Genomic DNA, 19,807 nt, shown 5'->3' with positions numbered 1-19,807 from the left:
TGTTTAAAAACAAAATGTTAATTTATTTTCTAAGACTTTCATTGAGACTCTCTTTAGTATACATCACATCTGATCTCACCCTATTCTGCGTACACCCAACAGCGCTTTATAACCAATAGACACTTACTAAATATACCTACACATACCCACATACTAACAACAACTGTACACGTCAAAATAGTTTAGTCAGGTTTGACTGATGACATCATAACTGATATATATATCCACAACATCATATTTATGTCCACCATGATGGGTTTAACAACAATGAAGTTCTGTAACAGTATAGGACTGAAACGTAGTGGGGATGGGTAAACACTCCATGTTGAAAGTGTGTTTTATTATCTGTGGGAGTGTATGACTGTGTAATCTGTATCATCTGTCTCTTCCAGGAGGAGGAGGGTCCAGAGCTGATGCGGGTGTGAGGAGGGTCTTGGGGAACATGGTCATGGAGGACAACAAGACTTCAATCTAGTACAGGCTGAATGAACAACAGAGACAGAATGCAATATGACATTTCATTAAATGGTTTGGGAAATGGTCTCATCTCCAAGGGGAGATCCTCTGAGCCAGATGATGTTATGGCAGAGCCCTATGCGGGGCTGCTGGCAATGTCCCACTTTGAGACTCTTTGTGGATACGGCGCCTGGTCTTTATTCATTTTGTCTTAAGTGTGGGACCATGCCTTTGAATTTTCAAACCATTATAAAGTGTCAGGTAATCAAATCAACTAACACGTTTGCATAGTACTCATAGCAATCCCTCATTGTCCAATCAGAAGATGCTCCATAGCAGGGTGCTCATATCATATTTCTTGATCCAACATCCTCTCACTCTGTATCTCTTACAGTCAGTAGACATGGAGGATGGGAAGCCTGATCTGCTGCTCATCAAAGAGGAGACAATAGAAGATGGACCAGAGAGCATTGACCTGCTGAGTGGACTAAAGATAAGGTAAGGGAGAAATACATATACATTAATACTGTGGGAATACTGATGCGCCTGGCTATTTTTTTCTTCATTTTATTCTTCATAAAATTAAATCAATACAACTTTGTTTACATACAGAAACACCATTTATAATGTATGAACTTGACCAGGTAATTGACTCACAAGTTCCATATGTAGAGTTTTCTCTGCCATGTTTATAAAGTCTATTTTCTAACCTCTTCCTACAGGTGGTTGGCTGGAGGCTAACAGAGAAGACTGGGCGGCCATCTTGGATTCCCAGACCCAAACCGGTGGAGCCAAGGTCCCACTGGACATCATCACTGAGCAGGCCAGGATCAGAGGCGACATAGTGGAGGTCAGTCGATGGGACAGCTTCCTCAACTATGGGCTGGGGAACAACAATTTTAAATAACCAGAAACACAGTTGTGAAAAAATCAACACCTGGACTTAGTCTCTATGACAACAGACTGGCTGAGACATAGATTTGGTCTGCTTCATCCTGCTCCTATAGTTGTGATTCAGAGAGACTGATGGTGCCTCAGGTTAACCCCCTAACAGGTGCTGCCTTCAGCCTGCCTTCTATAGGATCTATCAACTGGAACATGGACCCTGCAACAGACACTGCCTGGCCTTCCTCCTCCTCACACTCTCCTTATGTTAAACCAGACCTCAGGCAATGCCAGTGCCTCAACACTAAATGGCTACACAAGCCCATTGACAAATTACAGTTGTAGTAACGCTATCAGCAGATCTGGTGGCAAAGAGAAGTGCTTCCCGTGTTCGGAGGATGCGCACGTGGGAGAAATCGTTTGGCTGCCATCTTTGCCGGGCCAGTTTCTCCCAGTTGTCCAACCTGAAGAGGCACCAGAGGGTCCACACAGGAGAGAAATCCTACAGCTGTCTGCAGTGTGAGAAGAAGTTCTCCTGCCAGCACCGACTGTACACACTGCGAGAAGAGGTTCTGAGAGGAGCTACCTCAGGATACACCAGCAGAAAATGCACATGGCCCATTAATAGTGTATAGTGAGTGATAAGTAGTAATAATATTTCTTTTATTTAGTGCTTTTCATGCAGAATCTCAGTCACTTTTAAAAAACAGACAAAAACAAATAGTCTGTCTTCTCCTTCAGGGTCTCGTCTGGTGCCTGGTGACTGGGTTCATAGAAGGCCCGGGCCTGGGTCTAGCCTTCCTCAGTTACCTCATGGTTATCCCACAAATACAGACAGGGTCAGGATTGGTGTTCACAAGAGATATCTAGCCTGTAACAGCATACAATCCCCAAAACACCCAAAACAATGGCTAGTGGTCAAGGAGGGAGCTCAAAGACAGGCTCATGCTTCTACCACTTCTGGTGTTATTGGGTCACAACGTGGGAGGCTGAGTGTTCAGACTAAAGCCAACAAGCTGTATGCCTGCCCCACGTATGGGAAGCGCTTTGCTGAGGCGAACTATGTGAAGAGGCACCAGACTGTTCACACCAAGGAGAGGCCCTTCAAGTGCAAACTATGTTACAAGAGCTTCTCCTTCCTGACTAACCTGACCAGACATAGGAGTGTCCCCAACAGGGAGAAATCGTAGCAGTGTGGCTTGAGATGTACACAGGGGATATCTGGCAACCATTCTTTATCTGACATATTATTAGTTATCACGTGAAGTGTCTTGGGCAGGGCATACAATTAATACCAGCCAAATGCAGGTAGATTTAGGTATTGGCAGGTAAGAATGTCTATTTCACTAGCCATGTGGGCGGGTGGTCAATTTGCAGGGCTCTACATTCAGCATTACATTCTCATTTGCAAATAAAAATAAGTAAAAAATCAAGTATGAGCACATGTGAGTTGCTTTATAGCAGAAAAATGCTGCAGTGGCTGTTTTCAAAGTACTTCTGTCGTTTTGTTTCATATCTGCTAATCGCTAAAAGAAATGAGAATCTATATCCCACCTCGCGATGCAACACTGCCTGGCTGGGGAGCTTTGGGCACTGTTCTGAGATTCATTTTTGGAGGTGCTTCACACAGGCATAAAAGTTTGTCTAATTTACTATAAAGTCAACAAAGTGAGACTTTGTCCTTGTGTTTCTTTTTTTTGTTCACAATGTAAATAACCATGTGGCTTGTTTTTCAATGTTAGTTTTGAGTCTGCTGCTTTAACTGATAGCGAAGAGATGCTGTCAACTACTAAATCACAGACACCCGTGACACCACTCCAGTGGCCCTGTTACCACGGTAACCTCCCTAAAGTGCCATTCAGACTCGGGTCACAAAAAATGAGATGAAATAACTCACTAATACATTTTTTTTGTATTAGAATCATTAAGCATGATCATCTGTTCTTTTGTGTTTGTTGATGTAATTATGGCGAAAAAATATTTTGCCTGATAAAAATCTGAGTGGCTGGTGGACCAAAAAGTTAACTTTAAGCCCTGGTCTTGGGGTAAGAGGGTAATTGACCACATACCCTTTGTTAACTTCTCATTTAAAAACAGGTTTGTGTAAATGCCTGTGTCTTAGAGAGACAGTAAACCTAGGCTAAAACAAGGACAGTTTAATATTTACGTTATTCAGGTGATGTAGATGGAATAAAGTAATTATATTTTCTACTCTATTCTTACCAACACACTGTTTTGTCCAAAAGAATGGGAAAAGGAGAAAAAAATTTGTGGAAAATATATCTCGTTTTTATTTATTATGGACCCCATTAGCTGCTGCCAAGGCATCGGCTACTCTTCCTGAGGTCCAGCAAAATTAAGGCAGTTATACAATTTTGAAAGCGTTACAATGCATTTCACAACACATTAAGTGTGTACCCTCAGGCCACTACCTTATTACCACATATCTACAACACAAAATCCATGTCTACATGTGTGTATAGTGCGTATGTTATCATGTGTGTCTCTTCACATTCCCGCTGTTCCATAAGGTGTATTCTTATCAGATTTTACTGCTTGCATGAGTTACTTGATGTGGAATAGAGATCCATGTAGCCATGGCTCTATGTAGTACTGTGCACCTCCCATAGTCTGTTCTTGAATTGGGGATTGTGAAGAGACCTCTGGTGGCACGTCTTGTGGGGTATGCATGGGTGTCTGAGCTGTGTGCTAGTAGTTTAAACAGACCGCTTGGGAGAGCACGTGATGCCACGGAGCTGAGCAGAGGTTAACAAACCGAGCTCTTCAAAGTTAACCTATTATTACCTAAATAACAACGTTGAAACAATATTCTAACATTGGCTGATAAACTGTTAATACCCTCTTACATCTAGGCGTTCCCCTAGCGGAACCCCTAGCCAACAGCCAATGGGATCCCATGGCGCGAAATACAAAAACCTCCGAAATCCAATATTTTTTATTTTTCAAACATACGACTATTTTACACCATTTGAAAGATAAACCTCTCCTGAATCCAACCACGTTGTCCGATTTTCAAAAAGTCTTTACAGCGAAAGCAAAACATTAGATTATGTTAGGAGAGTACATAGACCAAAATAACCACACAGCCATTTTCCAAGCAAGCATATATGTCAATAAAACCCAAAACACAGCTAAATGAAGCACTAACCTTTGATCTTCATCAGATGACACTCCTAGGACATTATGTTATACAATACATGTATGTTTTGTTCAATCAAGTTCATGTTTGTATCCAAAAACAGCTTTTTACAACTTCTGGTGAATTTACAAAAATACTCATCATAAACGTTGACAAAATACATAATTATTTTAAGAATTATAGATACAGAACTCCTTTATGCAATCGCTGTGTCAGATTTTAAAATAGCTTTTCAGCGAAAGCACATTTTTCAATATTCTGAGTACATAGCTCGCCATCACGGCGAGCTATTCAGACACCCGCCAAGTTCCGGGCAAACTAAACTCAGAATTAGTATTAGAAATATTGTACTACCTTTGCTGATCTTCGTCAGAATGCACTCCCAGGACTGCTACTTCCACAAGAAATGTTGTTTTTGTTCGAAATAATCCATAGTTATGTCCAAATACCTCTGTTTTGTTCGTGCGTTCAGGTCACTATCAAAGGGTAACGCGCGAGCGCATTTCGAGACACAAAAAGTCAAAATGTTCCATTACCGTACTTAGAAGCATGTCAAACGCTGTTTAAAATCTATTTTTATGGTATTTTTAACGTAAAATTGCGACAATATTCCAACCGGAATATTCAAGGAGGAAAAGAAAAAACAGCGTGAACGCGCATATCCAATCTCTTTGTCCTCAGGCAGACCACTCAGTAACTGAGCTCCTATACTCTGCCTAGAGACAGGAGAAGGCTCAATCCACTTTCTGAAGGCTTTAGACAGCCAATGGAAGCCTTAGAAAGTGCAACGTAACAGCACAGATACTGTAGTTTCGAAAGGGACTAGAAAGAACTACATTTCTCAGATCCTACACTTCCTGGTTGAATTTCTCAGGTTTTTGCCTGCCATATGAGTTCTGTTATACTCACAGACATCATTCAAACACTTTTAGAAACTTGAGTGTTTTCTATCCAAATTTACTAATAATATGCATATTCTCGTTTCTGGGCAAGAGTAGTAACCAGTTTAAATCGGGTACGTTTTTTCATCCGGCCGTGAAAATACTGCCCGCTATCCATATCAGGTTAAGTACTTACCTTCAAAAAGAGCCATGGACCTCTGGCCAAGAGGCAAGAAGGATGACCAAAACTTTGTTGAATCCCAAGATAATGATAATTCCACAGCTAGTAAGATTAGCATTAGCCCTCATAACTCAGATGACTGTTGCTCTCAGCAGCCTCCCCCGAGTCTTCCGGCATGCTTGCTACTCTCCTCTGGGAAATTCAAGATGGTAACAAAGGTCTTTCACTGAAAATTCACAAGAAATCAGCTGAACTCCCGTGGTGAGTTTTATTACATTTACAGGAGAGTATATCTTGGTTTTGTCAATATTCACTGGGTGACGCAAATTAGTAGGCTTAGGCTCATTGCCTTTTCCCCCATTTCTGTTTCTCCTGAAAAGAGACTCAAGCAGTCCTTATTGTTGACAGTAAATATTCAGCCGTCACTGTCTATTCACAACGTTTGTTTTCAACATAGAGAGCTCGTAGGTTTTAGTTTACGCCAAGGTTTAGCTAGTAAGAGCAAGATGGAAAGCGAGCGACAACGTATCTCTACAAGTGTATTCATGTTTGATTGTGGTTTTAGTCCGATATTCAGGGTGGGTGGGTTTTATTTATATATATTTTTTTCTTCTATGTTTAATGTCGTTTCCTTCCTAAAGAGACACATAGTTTGAACACTGAAGTGACCTAAAATTGAAGCATCACCTGACAATTTACATATTAGGGATTACCATTCAGTTATATATTTGAAACCCAACCCATGCTTAATCCACTAAAATATGTCACATTCAACGTAAAAGGTCTTAACAGCCTGGTTAATAGGAAAAGAGTCTATACATACCTCCATTCCACTTGGCAGTGTTCAAAACCACATGGTTTCTGGCAGGGGGTATTGATAAGGGAATTTATATGTTTAAAGTAATGATAAGAGAATGACATTAAGAGTAATGACTAAAGTATTTCACCCTAATAGTTACAGAAGCTTTAACAATGTGTTTAGACAATACTAGAATATTGTGAGACAGTGGGAACATTGTGTTTGTGTGTGATAAAGAGGAACTGACAACAGACATGTTTTGGTACTGTGAGACCAAGGACAGGAGATAAAGTTCCTCCACCCAGGGAGGAACAGATGCACTTGTAGGCACTTGTAGGAGTTATATAAAAGGCTGTGCGCATTATATGATTTTTAGAACGTTCTCGTGAATAAAGAACCAACCTTTTGCAGAAGCTGAGTCTTTGCCTAATTATTATTAAACCCAAGGTCTTACAAACCTCGGGGATTGGTCAAAGCTTAAATAATTGTTAGTTATATTCATTGGGACTGAAAATTCTCTTGACAGCTATGCGATACCATATCCTCAATCCATGGGGCTGTATTCCCTTTAGACCCTGAGGTCTGTCTATTGGGTAACTTTACTCATTCCAATCTTAGGCAAAGCCATACTATAAAGCTAACAGAATATTGCTAGCGATTGCTAAGAAACCAGTTGCAATGTGGCTATCGGAAGTTAACAGTTGTATCCCACTGAAGAAAATGACAATGCTTGAGGAATAAGTTGGAGACATTTTACAGAATTTTGCAACCTTTTATTGATTATATGGAGAATTCCACATCACATCACATTGATTGCATCTCTGTATAATCCTCACGTAATGTTTCACACTTCATGTATAATATGTAGCCTGCGGCAGGTGACCATATGATCTCATTTTAATTTTATTACGATTATGATTTATTTTTATTGCACTTACATTCTTGTCTGTCGTCTTGAAAGGTTGTCACCTTGTTATATTGTTGTCTTATTCTCATTTTTGTTTTGAATGTTCTTAAATGGAAAATGCAACAACCAAAAAATAAAACAACTGACCACTTGGTGCAATCAACATGTCAATACTTCTCACAAATACAAGTAGTGATGAAGTCAATCTCTACTTTGAGCGAGGAGAGATTGACATGCATGTTATTAATGTTACCTCTTAGTGTACATTTAAGGGCCAGCTGTGCTGCCCTGTTCTGGGCCAGTTGTAACTTTTGTCGCACCTGACCACACGACTGGGCAATAGTCCAGGTGTGACAACTAGGACCTGCCTTGTTGATAGTGCTGTTAAGAAGGCAGAGCAGCCCTTTATTATGAACAGACCTCTCCCCATCTTATCTACTGTTGCATCAATATGTTTTAACCATTACAGTTAACAATCCAGGGTTACTCCAAGCAGTTTATTCTCCTCAACTTGCTAAATTTCCACATTATTCGCTTGTCATTGTTGAGACAACAATACTTTTTTCATCCCTTCCACACTCACTTTACGGAAATCAAAATTACAATGCTTGTCTTTCACCATTTGGTCAGTTATGCATGAATGTGTAGGTTCAGAATTTGTGGTTGGCATGTCATGCCTAAATTTACTAATCTTGCCGATGAACAAATAAATAAAGTAGTTGGCAATATCAGAGGGTTTTCTGATGAATGAGCCATCTGATTGAATGAATGATGGAGCCGAGTTTGCCTTTTTGTCCAAAAATTTCATTTAAGGCGCTCCAAAGCTTTTTACAATCATTCTTTGTTTCATTGTACAGTTTCTTCTTTTTGTTCAGTTTAGTCACATGATTTCTCAATTTGCCAGCCAGACTTATTTGCCATTTCTTTTGCCTCATCCCTCTCAACCATACCATTTTTCAATTCCATATCAATCTACAGGGATTTGACCATTTTTACAGTCATTCTCTTATTAGTAACTGGAATAAGCAATTTAATATATGTGTCAAATGCAACTTCTGGTTGCTCCTCATTACATAGAAAAATGCTCTAACTGAAGTCGGAAGTTTACATACACCTTAGTAAAATAAATTTAAACTCAGTTTTTTCACAATTTCTGACATTTAATCCTAGTAAGAATTCCCTGTCTTAGGTTAGTTAGGATCACCACTTTATTTTAAGAATGTGAAATGTCAGAATAATAGTAGAGAGAATTATTTATTTCAGCTTTTATTTCTTTCATCACATTCCCAGTGGGTCAGAAATGTACATGCATTCAATTAGAATTTGGTACCATTGCCTTTAAATTGTTTAACTTGGGTCAAATGTTTTGGGTAGCCTTCCACAAGCTTCCCACAATAAGTTTGGTGAATTTTAGCCCAATCCTCCTGACAGAGCTGGTGTAACTGAGTCAGGTTTGTTGGCCTCCTTGCTCGCACACACTTTAACAGTTCTGCTCACAAATGTTCTATAGGATTGAGGTCAGGGCTTTGTGATGGCCACTCCAATACCTTGACTTTGTTGTCCTTAAGCCATTTTGCCACAACTTTGGAAGTATGCTTGGGGTCATTGTCCATTTGGAAGACCCATTTGTGACCAAGCTTTAACTTCCTGACTGATGTCTTGAGATGTTGCTTCAATATATTCTCAATTTTGCTGCCTCATGATGCCATCTATTTTGTGAAGTGCACCAGTCCCTCCTGCAGCAAAGCACCCCCGCAACATGATGCTGCCACCCCCGTGCTTCACGGTTGGGATGGTGTTGTTCGGCTTGCAAGCCTCCCCCTTTTTCCCTCAAACATAACGTTGGTCATTATGGCCAAACAGTTCTATTTTTGTTTCATCAGACCAGAGTACATTTCTCCAAAAAGTACGATCTTTGTCCCCATGTGCAGTTGCAAACTGTAGTACGGCTTTTTTATGGTGGTTTTGGAGCAGTGGCTTCTTCCTTGCTGAGTGGCCTTTCAGGTTATGTCGATATAGGTCTCGTTTTACTGTGGATATAGATACTTTTGTACCGGTTTCCGCCAGCATCTTCACAAGGTCCTTTGCTGCTGTTCTGGGATTGATTTGCACTTTTCACACCAAAGTACGCTCATCTCTAGGAGACAGAACGTGTCTCCTTCCTGAACGGTATGACGGCTGTGTGGTCCCATGATGTTTATACTTGCATACTATTGTTTGTACAGATGAACAGGGTACCTTCAGGTGTTTGGCAATTTCTCCCAAGGATGAACCAGACTTGTAGAGATCTACAATTCTTTTGAGGTCTTGGCTGATTTCTTTTGATTTTCCCATGATGTTAAGCAAAGAGGCACTGAGTTTGAAGGTAGGCCTTGAAATACATCCACAGGTACACCTCCAATTGACTCAAATGATGTCAATTAGCCTATCAGAAGCTTCTAAAGCCATGACATAATTTTCTGGAATTTTCCAAGTTGTTTAAAGGCACAGTCAACTTAGTGTATGTAAACTTCTGACCCACTGGAATTGTGATACAGTGAAAATCTGTAAAGAATTGTTGGAAAAATTACTTGTGTCATGCACAAAGTAGATGTCCTAACCGACTTGCCAAAACTATAGTTTGTTAACAAGACATTTGTGGAGTGGTTGAAAAACGAGCTCTGGACTGGGGATCGTCGCTGTAAGCTCTGGACTGGGGACCGTCACCGGAAGCTGTGGAACGGGAAGGCGCACTGGAGGCCTGATGCATGGGGCCGGCACAGGTGCCACCGGACTGGTGACACACACCTCAGGGTGAGTGCGAGGAGCAGGCACAGAACGCACCGGACTGGGAAGGCGCACTGGAGGCCCTAGTGCGTGGAGCCGGCAAAGGTGGCGCCAGACTGGTGACACGCACTTCAGGGAGAGTGCGAGGAACAGGCACAGGACGCACCGGACTGGGGACACGCACTTCAGGGAGAGTGCGAGGAACAGGCACAGGACGCACCGGACTGGGGACACGCACTTCAGGGAGAGTGTGAGGAGCAGGCACAGGACGTACCGGACTGGAGAGGCGCACTTGAGGCCAGAAGTGTGGAACCGGCACATGTTGCACCAGACTGCTAACCGGATCCTCTGGTCGGATGTTGAGCAGAACACACTCGCACAACATCACTCTCATCTCACTCTCTCCCAACTTCGCCATTGCCTCCCTGACAGTCTGTGGCTCTTCCCTCTGCTCAGTCGCCAGCTCCATGTGCCCCCCCCAAAAAAACTTGGGGTTTTCCTTGGGGGTTTTTTTCCCTTGGGTTTTCCTTAGCCGCGAACCCTGTCGTCATCGCTGTCCTCCATTATCTCCCTCCGATGTCCAGACATCCTTCACCTGGTGAATACGCTGCTTGGTTCTGGTTTGATGGGATATTCTGTCACGTTCGTTGGAATAATTGGACCAAGGTGCAGCGCGATATGGTTTCCACATATTTAATATTAGAAACGCACAAAACAACGAACCATAACTAAGAGGTGCTGCGTGCACTATCTCAAAACAATATCCAATAAAACACAGGTGGAAAAAAATGTCTTAAATATGATCCCCAATTAGAGACAACGATAACCAGCTGCCTCTAATTGGGAACCATGTCAAGCAAACAACCTAGAAATATGAAATCTAGAATACCCACATAGAAATAATAAACTAGAATACAACAGACATCCATATACTAAATCAAATCAAATCACATCAAATGTATTTATATAGCCCTTCTTACATCAGCTGATATCACAAAGTGCTGTACAGAAACCCAGCCTAAAACCCCAAACGGCAAGCAATGCAGGTGTAGAAGCACGGTGGCTAGGAAAAACTCCCTAGAAAGGCCAAGACCTAGGAAGAAACCTAGAGAGGAACCAGGCTATGAGGGGTGGCCAGTCCTCTTCTGGCTGTGCCGGGTGGAGATTATAACAGCACATGGCCAAGATTTTCAAATGTTCATAAATGACCAGCATGGTCAAATAATAATAATCATAGTAGTTGTCGAGGGTGCAACAAGTCAGTAACACTAGAGTAAGTGTCAGTTGGCTTTTTCATAGCCGATCTTTGAGAGTATCTCTACCGCTCCTGCTGTCTCTAGAGAGTTGAAAACAGCAGGTCTGGGACAGGTAGCACGTCCGGTGAATAGGTCAGGGTTCCATAGCTGCAGGCAGAACAGTTGGAACTGGAGCAGCAGCACGGCCAGGTGAACTGGGGACAGCAAGGAGTCATCAAGCCAGGTAGTCCTGAGGCATGGTCCTAGGGCTCAGGTCCTCCGAGAGAGAGAAAGAGAAAGAGAGAATTAGAGAGAGCATATTTAAATTCACACAGGACACCGGAAAAGACAAGAGAAATACTCCAGATGTGACAGACTGACCCTAGCCCCCCGACACATAAACTACTGCAGCATAAATACTGGAGGCTGAGACAGGAGGGGTCAGGAGACACTGTGGCCCCATCCGATGAAACCCCCGGACAGGGCCAAACAGGTAGGATATAACCCCACCCACTTTGCCAAAGCACAGCCTCCACACCACTGGAGGGATATCTCCAACCACCAACATACCATCCCGGGACAAGGCCGAGTATAGCCCACAAAGATCTCCGCCACGGCACAGCCCAAGGGGGGGCGCCAACCCAGACAGGAAGACCACGTCAGTGACTCAACCCACTCAAGTGACGCACCCCTCCCAGGGACAGCATGGAAGAACACCAGTAAGCCAGTGACTCAGACCCCGTAATAGGGGTAGAGGCAGATAATCCCAGTGGAAAGAGGGGAAACCGGCCAGGCAGAGACAGCAAGGGCGGTTCGTTGCTCCAGCCTTTCCGTTCACACCCCTGGGCCAGACTACACTTAATCATAGGACCTACTGAAGAGATATGTCTTCAGTAAAGACAAAGGTTGAGACTGAGTCTGCGTCTCTCACATGGGTAGGCAGACTATTCCATAAAAATGGAGCTCTATAGGAGAAAGCCCTGCCTCCAGCTGTTTGCTTAGAAATTCTAGGAACAATTAGGCGGCCCGTGTCTTGTGACCGTAGCGTACGTGTAGGTATGTACGGCAGGACCAAATCGAAAAGATAGGTAGGAGCAAGCCCATGTAATGCTTTGTAGGTTAGCAGTAAAACCTTGAAATCAGCCCTTGCCTTAACAGGAAGCCAGTGTAGGGAGGCTAGCACTGGAGTAATATGATCAAATTGTTTGGTTCTAGTCAGGATTCTAGCAGCCGTATTTAGCACTAACTGAAGTTTATTTAGTGCTTTATCTGGGTAGCCAGAAAGTAGAGCATTGCAGTAGTCCAACCTAAAAGTAACAAAGGCATGGATTAATTTTTCTGCGTCATTTTTGGACAGAAAGTTTCTGATTTTTGCAATGTTACGTAGATGGAAAAAAGCTGTCCCTGAAACAGTCTCGATATGTTCTTCAAAAGAGAGATCAGGGTCCAGAGTAACGCCGAGGTCCTTCACAGTTTTATTTGAGACGACTGTACAACCATCCAGATTAATTGTCAGATTCAACAGAAGATCTCTTTGTTTCTTGGGACCTAGAACAAGCATCTCTGTTTTGTCCGAGTTTAAGAGTAGAAAGTTTGCAGCCATCCACTTCCTTATGTCTGAGACACAGGCTTCTAGCGAGGGCAATTTTGGGGCTTCACCATGTTTCATTGAAATGTACAGCTGTGTGTCATCCGCATAGCAGATACCGAGATGTGAAATCACCCGCTAGTCACGCCCTGACCTACTATACCATAGAGAAACAATGGTTCTCTATGGTCAGGGCGTATCATTTTTTTTCCCCAAACAGGACAATGACCTAACACACCTCCATGCTGTGTAAGGGCTATTTGACCAAGGAGGAGAGTGATGGAGTGCTGCATCAGATGACCTGGGCACCACAACCACCCGACCTCAACCCAATTCAGATGGTTTGATATGAGTTGGACCACAGAGTGAATGAAAAGCAGCCAACAAGTGCTCAGCATATGTGGGAACTCCTTCAAAACTGTTGGAAAAGCATTCCAGGTGAACCTGGTTGAGAGAATGCCAAGAGTGTGCAAAGCTGTCGAGGCAAAGGGTGGCTACTTGATTCCATGTGTTATTTCATAGGTTTGATGTCTTCACTATTATTATACAATGTAGAACATTGAATGAGTAGGTGTGTCCAAACTTTTGACTGGTACTGCATACTGAACAAAAACATAAACACAACATGTAAAGTGATGTTTCATGAGCTGACGCACAAAAAGATTTTGTGCACAAATTTGTTAACAACTCGTTTGCCAAGGTAATCCAGCCACCTGACAGGTGTGGCAGATCAAGAAGCTGATTAAAAAGCATGATCATTACACAAGTGCACATTGTGCTAGGGACAATAAAATGTGTTTTGTCACACAACACAATGCAATAGATGTCTCATGTTGAGGGAGCGTGCAATTGACATGCTGACTGCAGGAATGTCCACCAGAGCTGTGAATTTCCAAATGAAATTCGGTGGAATTCTTAAAAATAAAATATTGAAACATTAAAGAAGTTTAACTTTTTAGATTAAACTATACTAAATATATTCATATCACTAAATAATTGATTCAAACGCTGTTTTGCAATGACTGTTACAGTCGCCTCAACAGCACTCTGTCAGATGCTAAGCTTATGGTCGCAGCGGTGTGTAGAATGGAGATACCGAGATGTTAAGTGGGCAGGAAGGCATGGGCCAAACGAATATGTAGTATTGGTGGGAAAAGAAACGGTCAATTGTGGGGGTGCCCATGTTGCTGGGAATCAGAAGTGCCTGGTGCAAGAAAGACTGGTTGAGGTTGCCAGGGTCAAAGTAGAACAGAAGGTGTTATATGTTGAAGCAGTGAAGAGAGTAGAGGATGATGGGTCAAGGGTGAGTAGTAGGCCTAGGTCAATACAGAGTGATATGAATTTGTGCTTCAGTAAGGTTGTCTTCTTAGCATTCGTTGCCACGGTTATCAACTGTACCACAGAATTGGAACATAAAAAAATAGATGCTGTGGTGGAAGCTGCATTGAAATACTTGGGTGTACTGTGTTTTACAGCAGAAGAGTTAGGTGTGTTGAATAAGAATCCCTCCTGTCCTCCCAGGCTGTTGGCCTGGTGTAGGATCAGTTAGGGTCAAAGTAGTGGAATGGGATTTAGATTAAAAAAATTAAAATAAATATAGGTCTAGGGTTAGTTGGTGGTGCAATGTTTTCCTTTTTATTTTTTGTATCACAAAATGTTAAGTGATCGACCACACCCTACCGCACAGTAGGTGGCGGGATGCACAAACAAAATGTGTGAACGCCATGACACCAAAGAATAAGAAGTAAACGGACATGAACCGTGACAAAGGACAGTTTCCACGTTAGTGTTTTTCGTCGTTATTTAGACGTTTATTAACACACTGGAAATCAAAATATGACTCATTTAACTGCGTTCGCGTTGAAGACAGGACTTATCTAGGTAACGATAGCTAGCTGCTAACGTTAGCTAACTGTAACGTTATGGTTTTTCACACTCAAATAGCCTCCATCATGGAGGTACTAGCGAGTGCAGCCGTGGCAGATATATGTAAACTTGTAGACGACGACTATGCAGTATTTCGTTTGGAAATAACTCAAAGCCGCAAAGAAAACAGGGCATTAAGGAAGAAACTACAGCAACTGGAACTGAAGGTGGCACGGGAGCGCGCAGAGAGGACAATGCAACAGCGCGTCGTCGCCAGTCGTCCCAGAAGTGTCAAGATCCTTGACCGATACAGAGGAATGGCAAGAGGTACATTTATCATTAGGCCGAGACTACTCCCCTCTGCGCATGTGTGACTTTAGAGGCGTTAACCAGAAATGGGTCTTGGTCAGTTTTTGGATCGTATGCAATAATTCCCCTAATTACTTAGCCATCTTGCAAAGACAGTCATATTCTAAACATATTATTGATTTACTGCATTTCCTATTATTTACTCATTGAAAATATGATGCATGCAATATAAATCGATCAATACATAGTATGTCAATAAGTTATGCAAAGTGTTACCTTACATCCTTGCCAATTCTAGACAGTATCAAAACGGTCAATAGTGTGTACAATATAGCATTGAGACTTGACAGTACCTAACCACCTCTTTTCCCCCAATCACTTTCTCAGGTGAAGGACATCTCATTGGAGGACACAGGAGCTTTGTGAAGCCAGCGGGACACAATACATGGAACGATGACCAACCAATCACTGTTGATGAGGGGAGTGGAACCTCAACCCAGCATGTTATCATGATAGAGGTTTGTGTAATAGTATTACATCAAAATTACAGTACATCAAATGTGGCCAATTTATTTCAGAAAGGCTCCCCTCAGCTATTCACTTGCTTACGTGTACATACATATTATTCTGCCATAGTTGAACTTGTGAGACTTCCTTACGACATTGTTATCCAATTCAACTCATGTGCAGGTAATAACTTCCTCTCTTCTTGTGTCAGTCTGCAGATGCAAAGGCTGCAGGCCCTGGGGTCAAGCAGGAGAGGACCGAAGGAGAGGAGGACCCCCGGCACAGCAGAGAAATTCAGTCTGGTGCAGCTGTAGCCATGGAGGACCCCGCCACCACCCCAGCACAGCCCAGCTCCCGACGCAGCATCTCGGAGGTCAGTGGAACGCTGAACACCGTCCTCAAGTCAGAGACAGACACCAAGATTTTAACTGTAACACAAAGGCTTTTACACACAGGATCTGACGACAGGTCAGACCCAGAGAGACTGGGACTGGGTAGACTGGGCTGTCCTCCTGCCCCCGGCTCAGAGTATTTACTTCACGGTAATCGAAGCCTGGTTAATTCCCATCAGGACTCAGGCGACACGTTAGAAACTGGCAATTATCTATCTTGTTCTTACGCTACAGAGATGGACCCTGGTAACATATCCTTGGGTTTAGAGAGACAGGCTGATCCATCTAGAGGGGACTGGAACCGGTACAGTAGTAGTGTACACTCTGAAGGGTGCCTAGATAAGAATGGGGAAGGTCTGGTCATAGATGAAGTGACTGTGAAAGTGGAGGGCGACTTTCCTCCCACATGGAATGCAGCTGTTCACCTAAGAGATGGACTCTCACAGGGCAGCGATTTCTTAGATTACAGTTTAGAGACAAATCTTAATGTCCCGACCCACTCCCCTTTACACACACTCAGGGATCGCGACCCAGTGTCCACGTCGATGGCACCTTCCGATTTACAAGGCCGCATCCTTTTCAATCAGGTATTGAACTCAAACGACAGGGCTAGAGTCCAGACTCAGGGAGGGGGAGCCACATCAGGCAATAGTAAAGAGAAACGGTTCCTCTGCATGTTCTGTAACAAAGGTTTCAGCTGCACCCAAAAGGTAGAGATCCACCAGAGGATCCACACAGGGGTAAAACCCTTTAGCTGTACCCAGTGTCACATGCGCTTTGCACAGGCTGGCCACCTGAAGAGGCACCAGAGGGTCCACACAGGGGTGAAACCCTTCAGCTGTACCCAGTGTCAAATGTGCTTTGCCCAGGCTGGTGACCTGAAGAGGCACCAGAGGGTCCACACAGGGGAGAAACCATTCTGCTGCCAGCTGTGTGAGAAGAGGTTCTCCCGCCAGCACCAGCTGAAGATCCACCTGAAGATCCACACGGGAGAGAGGCCATTCTCCTGAAGGCATATATAGATTTCCGTGTTGAATATTGCTGGGTAGAATATTGCATCCAGACATTGTGTGATATTTAGACACACACACGGAATCATATAGTAACCCAAAAGTGGCAGTAGCTGCCCTTTGCCTTGATGACAGCTTTGCACACTCTTGGCATTCTTTCAACCAGCTTCACCTAGAATGCTTTTCCAATAGTCTTGAAGGACTTCCCACATATGCTGAGCTCTTGTGGGCTGCTTTTCCTTCACTCTGCGGTCCAACTCATCCCAAACCATCTCAATTGGGTAGAGGTCAGGTGATTGTGGAGGCCAGGTCATCTGATGCAGCACTCCATCACTCTCCTCCTTGGTCAAATATCCCTTACACAGCCTGGAGGTGTGTTGGGTCATTGTCCTGTTGAAAAATAAATGATAGTCCCACTAAGCGCAAACCAGATGGGATGGAGTATCGTAGCAGAATGCTGTGGTAGCCATGCTGGTTAAGGGTGCTTTGAATTCTAAATAAATCACTGACAGTGTCACCAGCAAAGCACCATCACACCACCACCTCCATGCTTCACAGTGGGAACTACACATGCGGAGATCATCCATTCACCGACTCTGCGTCTCACAAAGACGGCGGTTGGAACCAAAAATCTCAAATTTGGACTCATCAGACCAAAGGACAGATTTCCACCAGTCTAATGTCCATTGCTCGTGTTTCTTGGCCCAAGCAAGTCTTCTTATTGGTGTCCTTTAGTAGTGGTTTCTTTGCAACAAATTGACCATGAAGGCCTGATTCACTCAGTCTCCTCTGAACAGTTGATGTTGAAATGTGTCTGTTACTTGAACTCTGAAGCATTTATTTGGGCTGCAATTTCTGAGGCTGGTAACTAATGAACTTATCCTCTGCAACAGAGGTAACTCTGAGTTTTGAAGAAAACGTTCAAAGTTCTTGAAATTTTCCGGATTGACTGACCTTCGTGTTTTAAAGTAATGATGGACTGTCGTTTCTCTTTGCTTATTCTTACCATAATATGGACTTGGTCTTTTACCAAATAGGGCTATCTTTTGTATACCACCCCTACCATGTCACAACACAACTGATTGGCTCAAACACATTAAGGAAAGACATTTTACAAACGAACTTTTAACAAGCACACCTGTTCATTGAAAAGCATTCCAGGTGACTACATCATGAAGCTGGTTGAGAGAATGCCAAGAGTGTGCAAAGCTGTCAAAGGAGGTGGCTACTCTGAAGAATCTCAAACACAAAATATATTTTGATTTGTTTAACACTTTTACATGATTCCATATGTGGTATTTCATAGTTTTGATGTCTTCACTATTATTCTACAATGTAGAAAGTAGTAAAAATAAAGAAAAACCCTGGAATGAGTAGGTGTGTCCAAACTTTTGACTGGTACTGTATATATATATCTCACACACATCCACGTGTGTGTGTATATTTATGTTGTATTATACAGGGCGCATTTGAAAAAGAGACCTAGGTCTCAATATGTCTTCCCTGTAAAAACAAAAGGTTAAATAAAAAAGAAAATACTGACACCACATACAGAAAATTGGTTCCCGCTTTAAATGACTTTCAGCTTATAAAGGCTTCATAAACATAACAAATGTGCTACAAATCTATTACCCTATGTCATGGGTTCATAAAGGGTTCATAAATGTGACATAACCCACTAACGTGTGCTTAATAAAGGCCTTAAATCATATTATATTGAGGCTTCACAAAGCATTTATAACCCTGTCATGTATCTTGCTAGTGCATTGTAATGGCAGGATATTGGGTTCGATTCCCGGGACCATCCATATGTAAAAATGTATTCATATGCATGACTAAGTCGCTTTGGATGAAAGCATCTGCTAAATTGTACATATTATATTTCACTAAAATATTTCTAGGATGGCCCAACCTCTTTCCCTCTTGGGTGCATAGTCAATATTGGACCGGACCTCAACTTCCCCCAAAATGCTATGCTTCAGGATGACACACACTACTTTTTTAGTGTTGCTGACAAGACACTAATGATGTGATGAGTTCGCATATCAAATGCCCATTTGGGCTGCCACTGGACAGCGAAAAACAAAGTTAATTACAATAAATTTGAGTTTGTAGTAAAGTGGTGAGTTAGATTAAATACTGTAGCTACTACCTAAATCGTTATTTCAAATAATTTGTGACTTCACAGCAATTGCTACCTAAACGACATTTAGCCAGCTAGAAGACTCAGCTAAACACAAATCCCCTAGATACAGCCACATCATGAGATTTGTAAATGAAAGAGTAATATAACAATACAAATTGAATGGAGTTTCCCATCTTCCCATTTAGAGTTTCTGGTGGAGAACAGAAATTCCCTTATTCAGGATATGTGACAAAGACATTTCCTAACAAATCTGCTCACTTTCTTTGTTACTTTTATGGTTGGAACCAACAAGCAGTCCCTCCAGCAGGAAGAGAGGCAAGAACCATTTGTCTGCCAGCTCACTGACAAGCTACACTTCACATCCCTGTTCAATGTAATTGCATTACTAGACTGTTTGAAACTTAAGTTTAAACATGTCTTTAATGTTTATTTGTTTTAGCTGTTAGTGATAATTCCCTAAGTGTTAATACATGTGTTTACATCATTAAGCCTTTATGTATGTGTTATAAATTACCAAAAGGGTCTGACTTTAAATTAAGTACACAGCATGCGATATAGTCTTTATGGATGTGTTATGAATGACTGAATGTATCTCACTTAAAACTAAGTATTACAGGACACTACATAAGTGTCAATAAGTAGGTTTACATTCTGCTGATTTTATGAAGGTTATCTCATGAGCCACAGGTTATTGTTTGGTGTGAGAGGAATTTAAAATG

General features: G+C 42.4%; 3 protein-coding genes across 8 annotated transcripts in view; all 3 read left to right on the top strand.

The window, feature by feature from the left end:
* The window catches only part of LOC106602498 (uncharacterized), a 32,453-nt gene extending 29,440 nt beyond the window's left edge, over positions 1-3,013 (top strand). The window contains exons 10-13 of one of the 6 annotated variants that reach the window (XM_045717521.1): positions 393-717; positions 851-954; positions 1,179-1,306; positions 1,524-3,013. Coding sequence is in view for 2 of the 6 variants with exons in the window: in XM_045717524.1 (XP_045573480.1) it covers positions 851-954; positions 1,179-1,197 (123 nt within the window). In the remaining 4 variants the exon portion in view is untranslated. Of the gene's footprint in view, positions 1-392; positions 955-1,178 lie in introns of all 6 variants that reach the window. The other 5 variants (XM_045717520.1, XM_045717522.1, XM_045717524.1 and 2 more) reach the window with 5 other exon arrangements.
* On the top strand, positions 1,740-2,531 carry LOC123742552 (protein krueppel). Its single transcript, XM_045717619.1, has 2 exons — positions 1,740-1,891; positions 2,330-2,531. The coding sequence occupies exons 1-2, from the start codon at positions 1,740-1,742 to the stop codon at positions 2,529-2,531; spliced, it is 354 nt and encodes a 117-aa protein (XP_045573575.1).
* An 11,541-nt stretch (positions 3,014-14,554) lies between the features above and the next one.
* Positions 14,555-17,128, top strand: LOC106602495 (gastrula zinc finger protein 5-1-like). The gene is made up of 3 exons (XM_014195165.2): positions 14,555-15,051; positions 15,421-15,551; positions 15,752-17,128. The coding sequence occupies exons 1-3, from the start codon at positions 14,781-14,783 to the stop codon at positions 16,940-16,942; spliced, it is 1,593 nt and encodes a 530-aa protein (XP_014050640.2). The 5' UTR covers positions 14,555-14,780; the 3' UTR covers positions 16,943-17,128.
* Positions 17,129-19,807: the final 2,679 nt, after the last annotated feature.

Source organism: Salmo salar, chromosome ssa04 (genome assembly GCF_905237065.1).
Source record: "Salmo salar chromosome ssa04, Ssal_v3.1, whole genome shotgun sequence".
Taxonomy (NCBI): Eukaryota; Metazoa; Chordata; class Actinopteri; order Salmoniformes; family Salmonidae; genus Salmo; species Salmo salar.
Note: the sequence above shows the minus strand (reverse complement) of the source record. Positions and strands in the feature narration are given on the sequence as shown.

Coding starts and splice junctions, on each gene's coding strand:
- LOC123742552 (XM_045717619.1), top strand. CDS start 1,740: ATGCGCACGTGGGAGAAATCGTTTGGCTGCCATCTTTGCCGGGCCAGT. Junction 1,892..2,329: donor TTCTCCTGCCAGCACCGACT/GTACACACTGCG, acceptor ACAACGTGGGAG/GCTGAGTGTTCAGACTAAAG.
- LOC106602495 (XM_014195165.2), top strand. CDS start 14,781: ATGGTTTTTCACACTCAAATAGCCTCCATCATGGAGGTACTAGCGAGT. Junction 15,052..15,420: donor ATACAGAGGAATGGCAAGAG/GTACATTTATCA, acceptor TCACTTTCTCAG/GTGAAGGACATCTCATTGGA. Junction 15,552..15,751: donor AGCATGTTATCATGATAGAG/GTTTGTGTAATA, acceptor TTCTTGTGTCAG/TCTGCAGATGCAAAGGCTGC.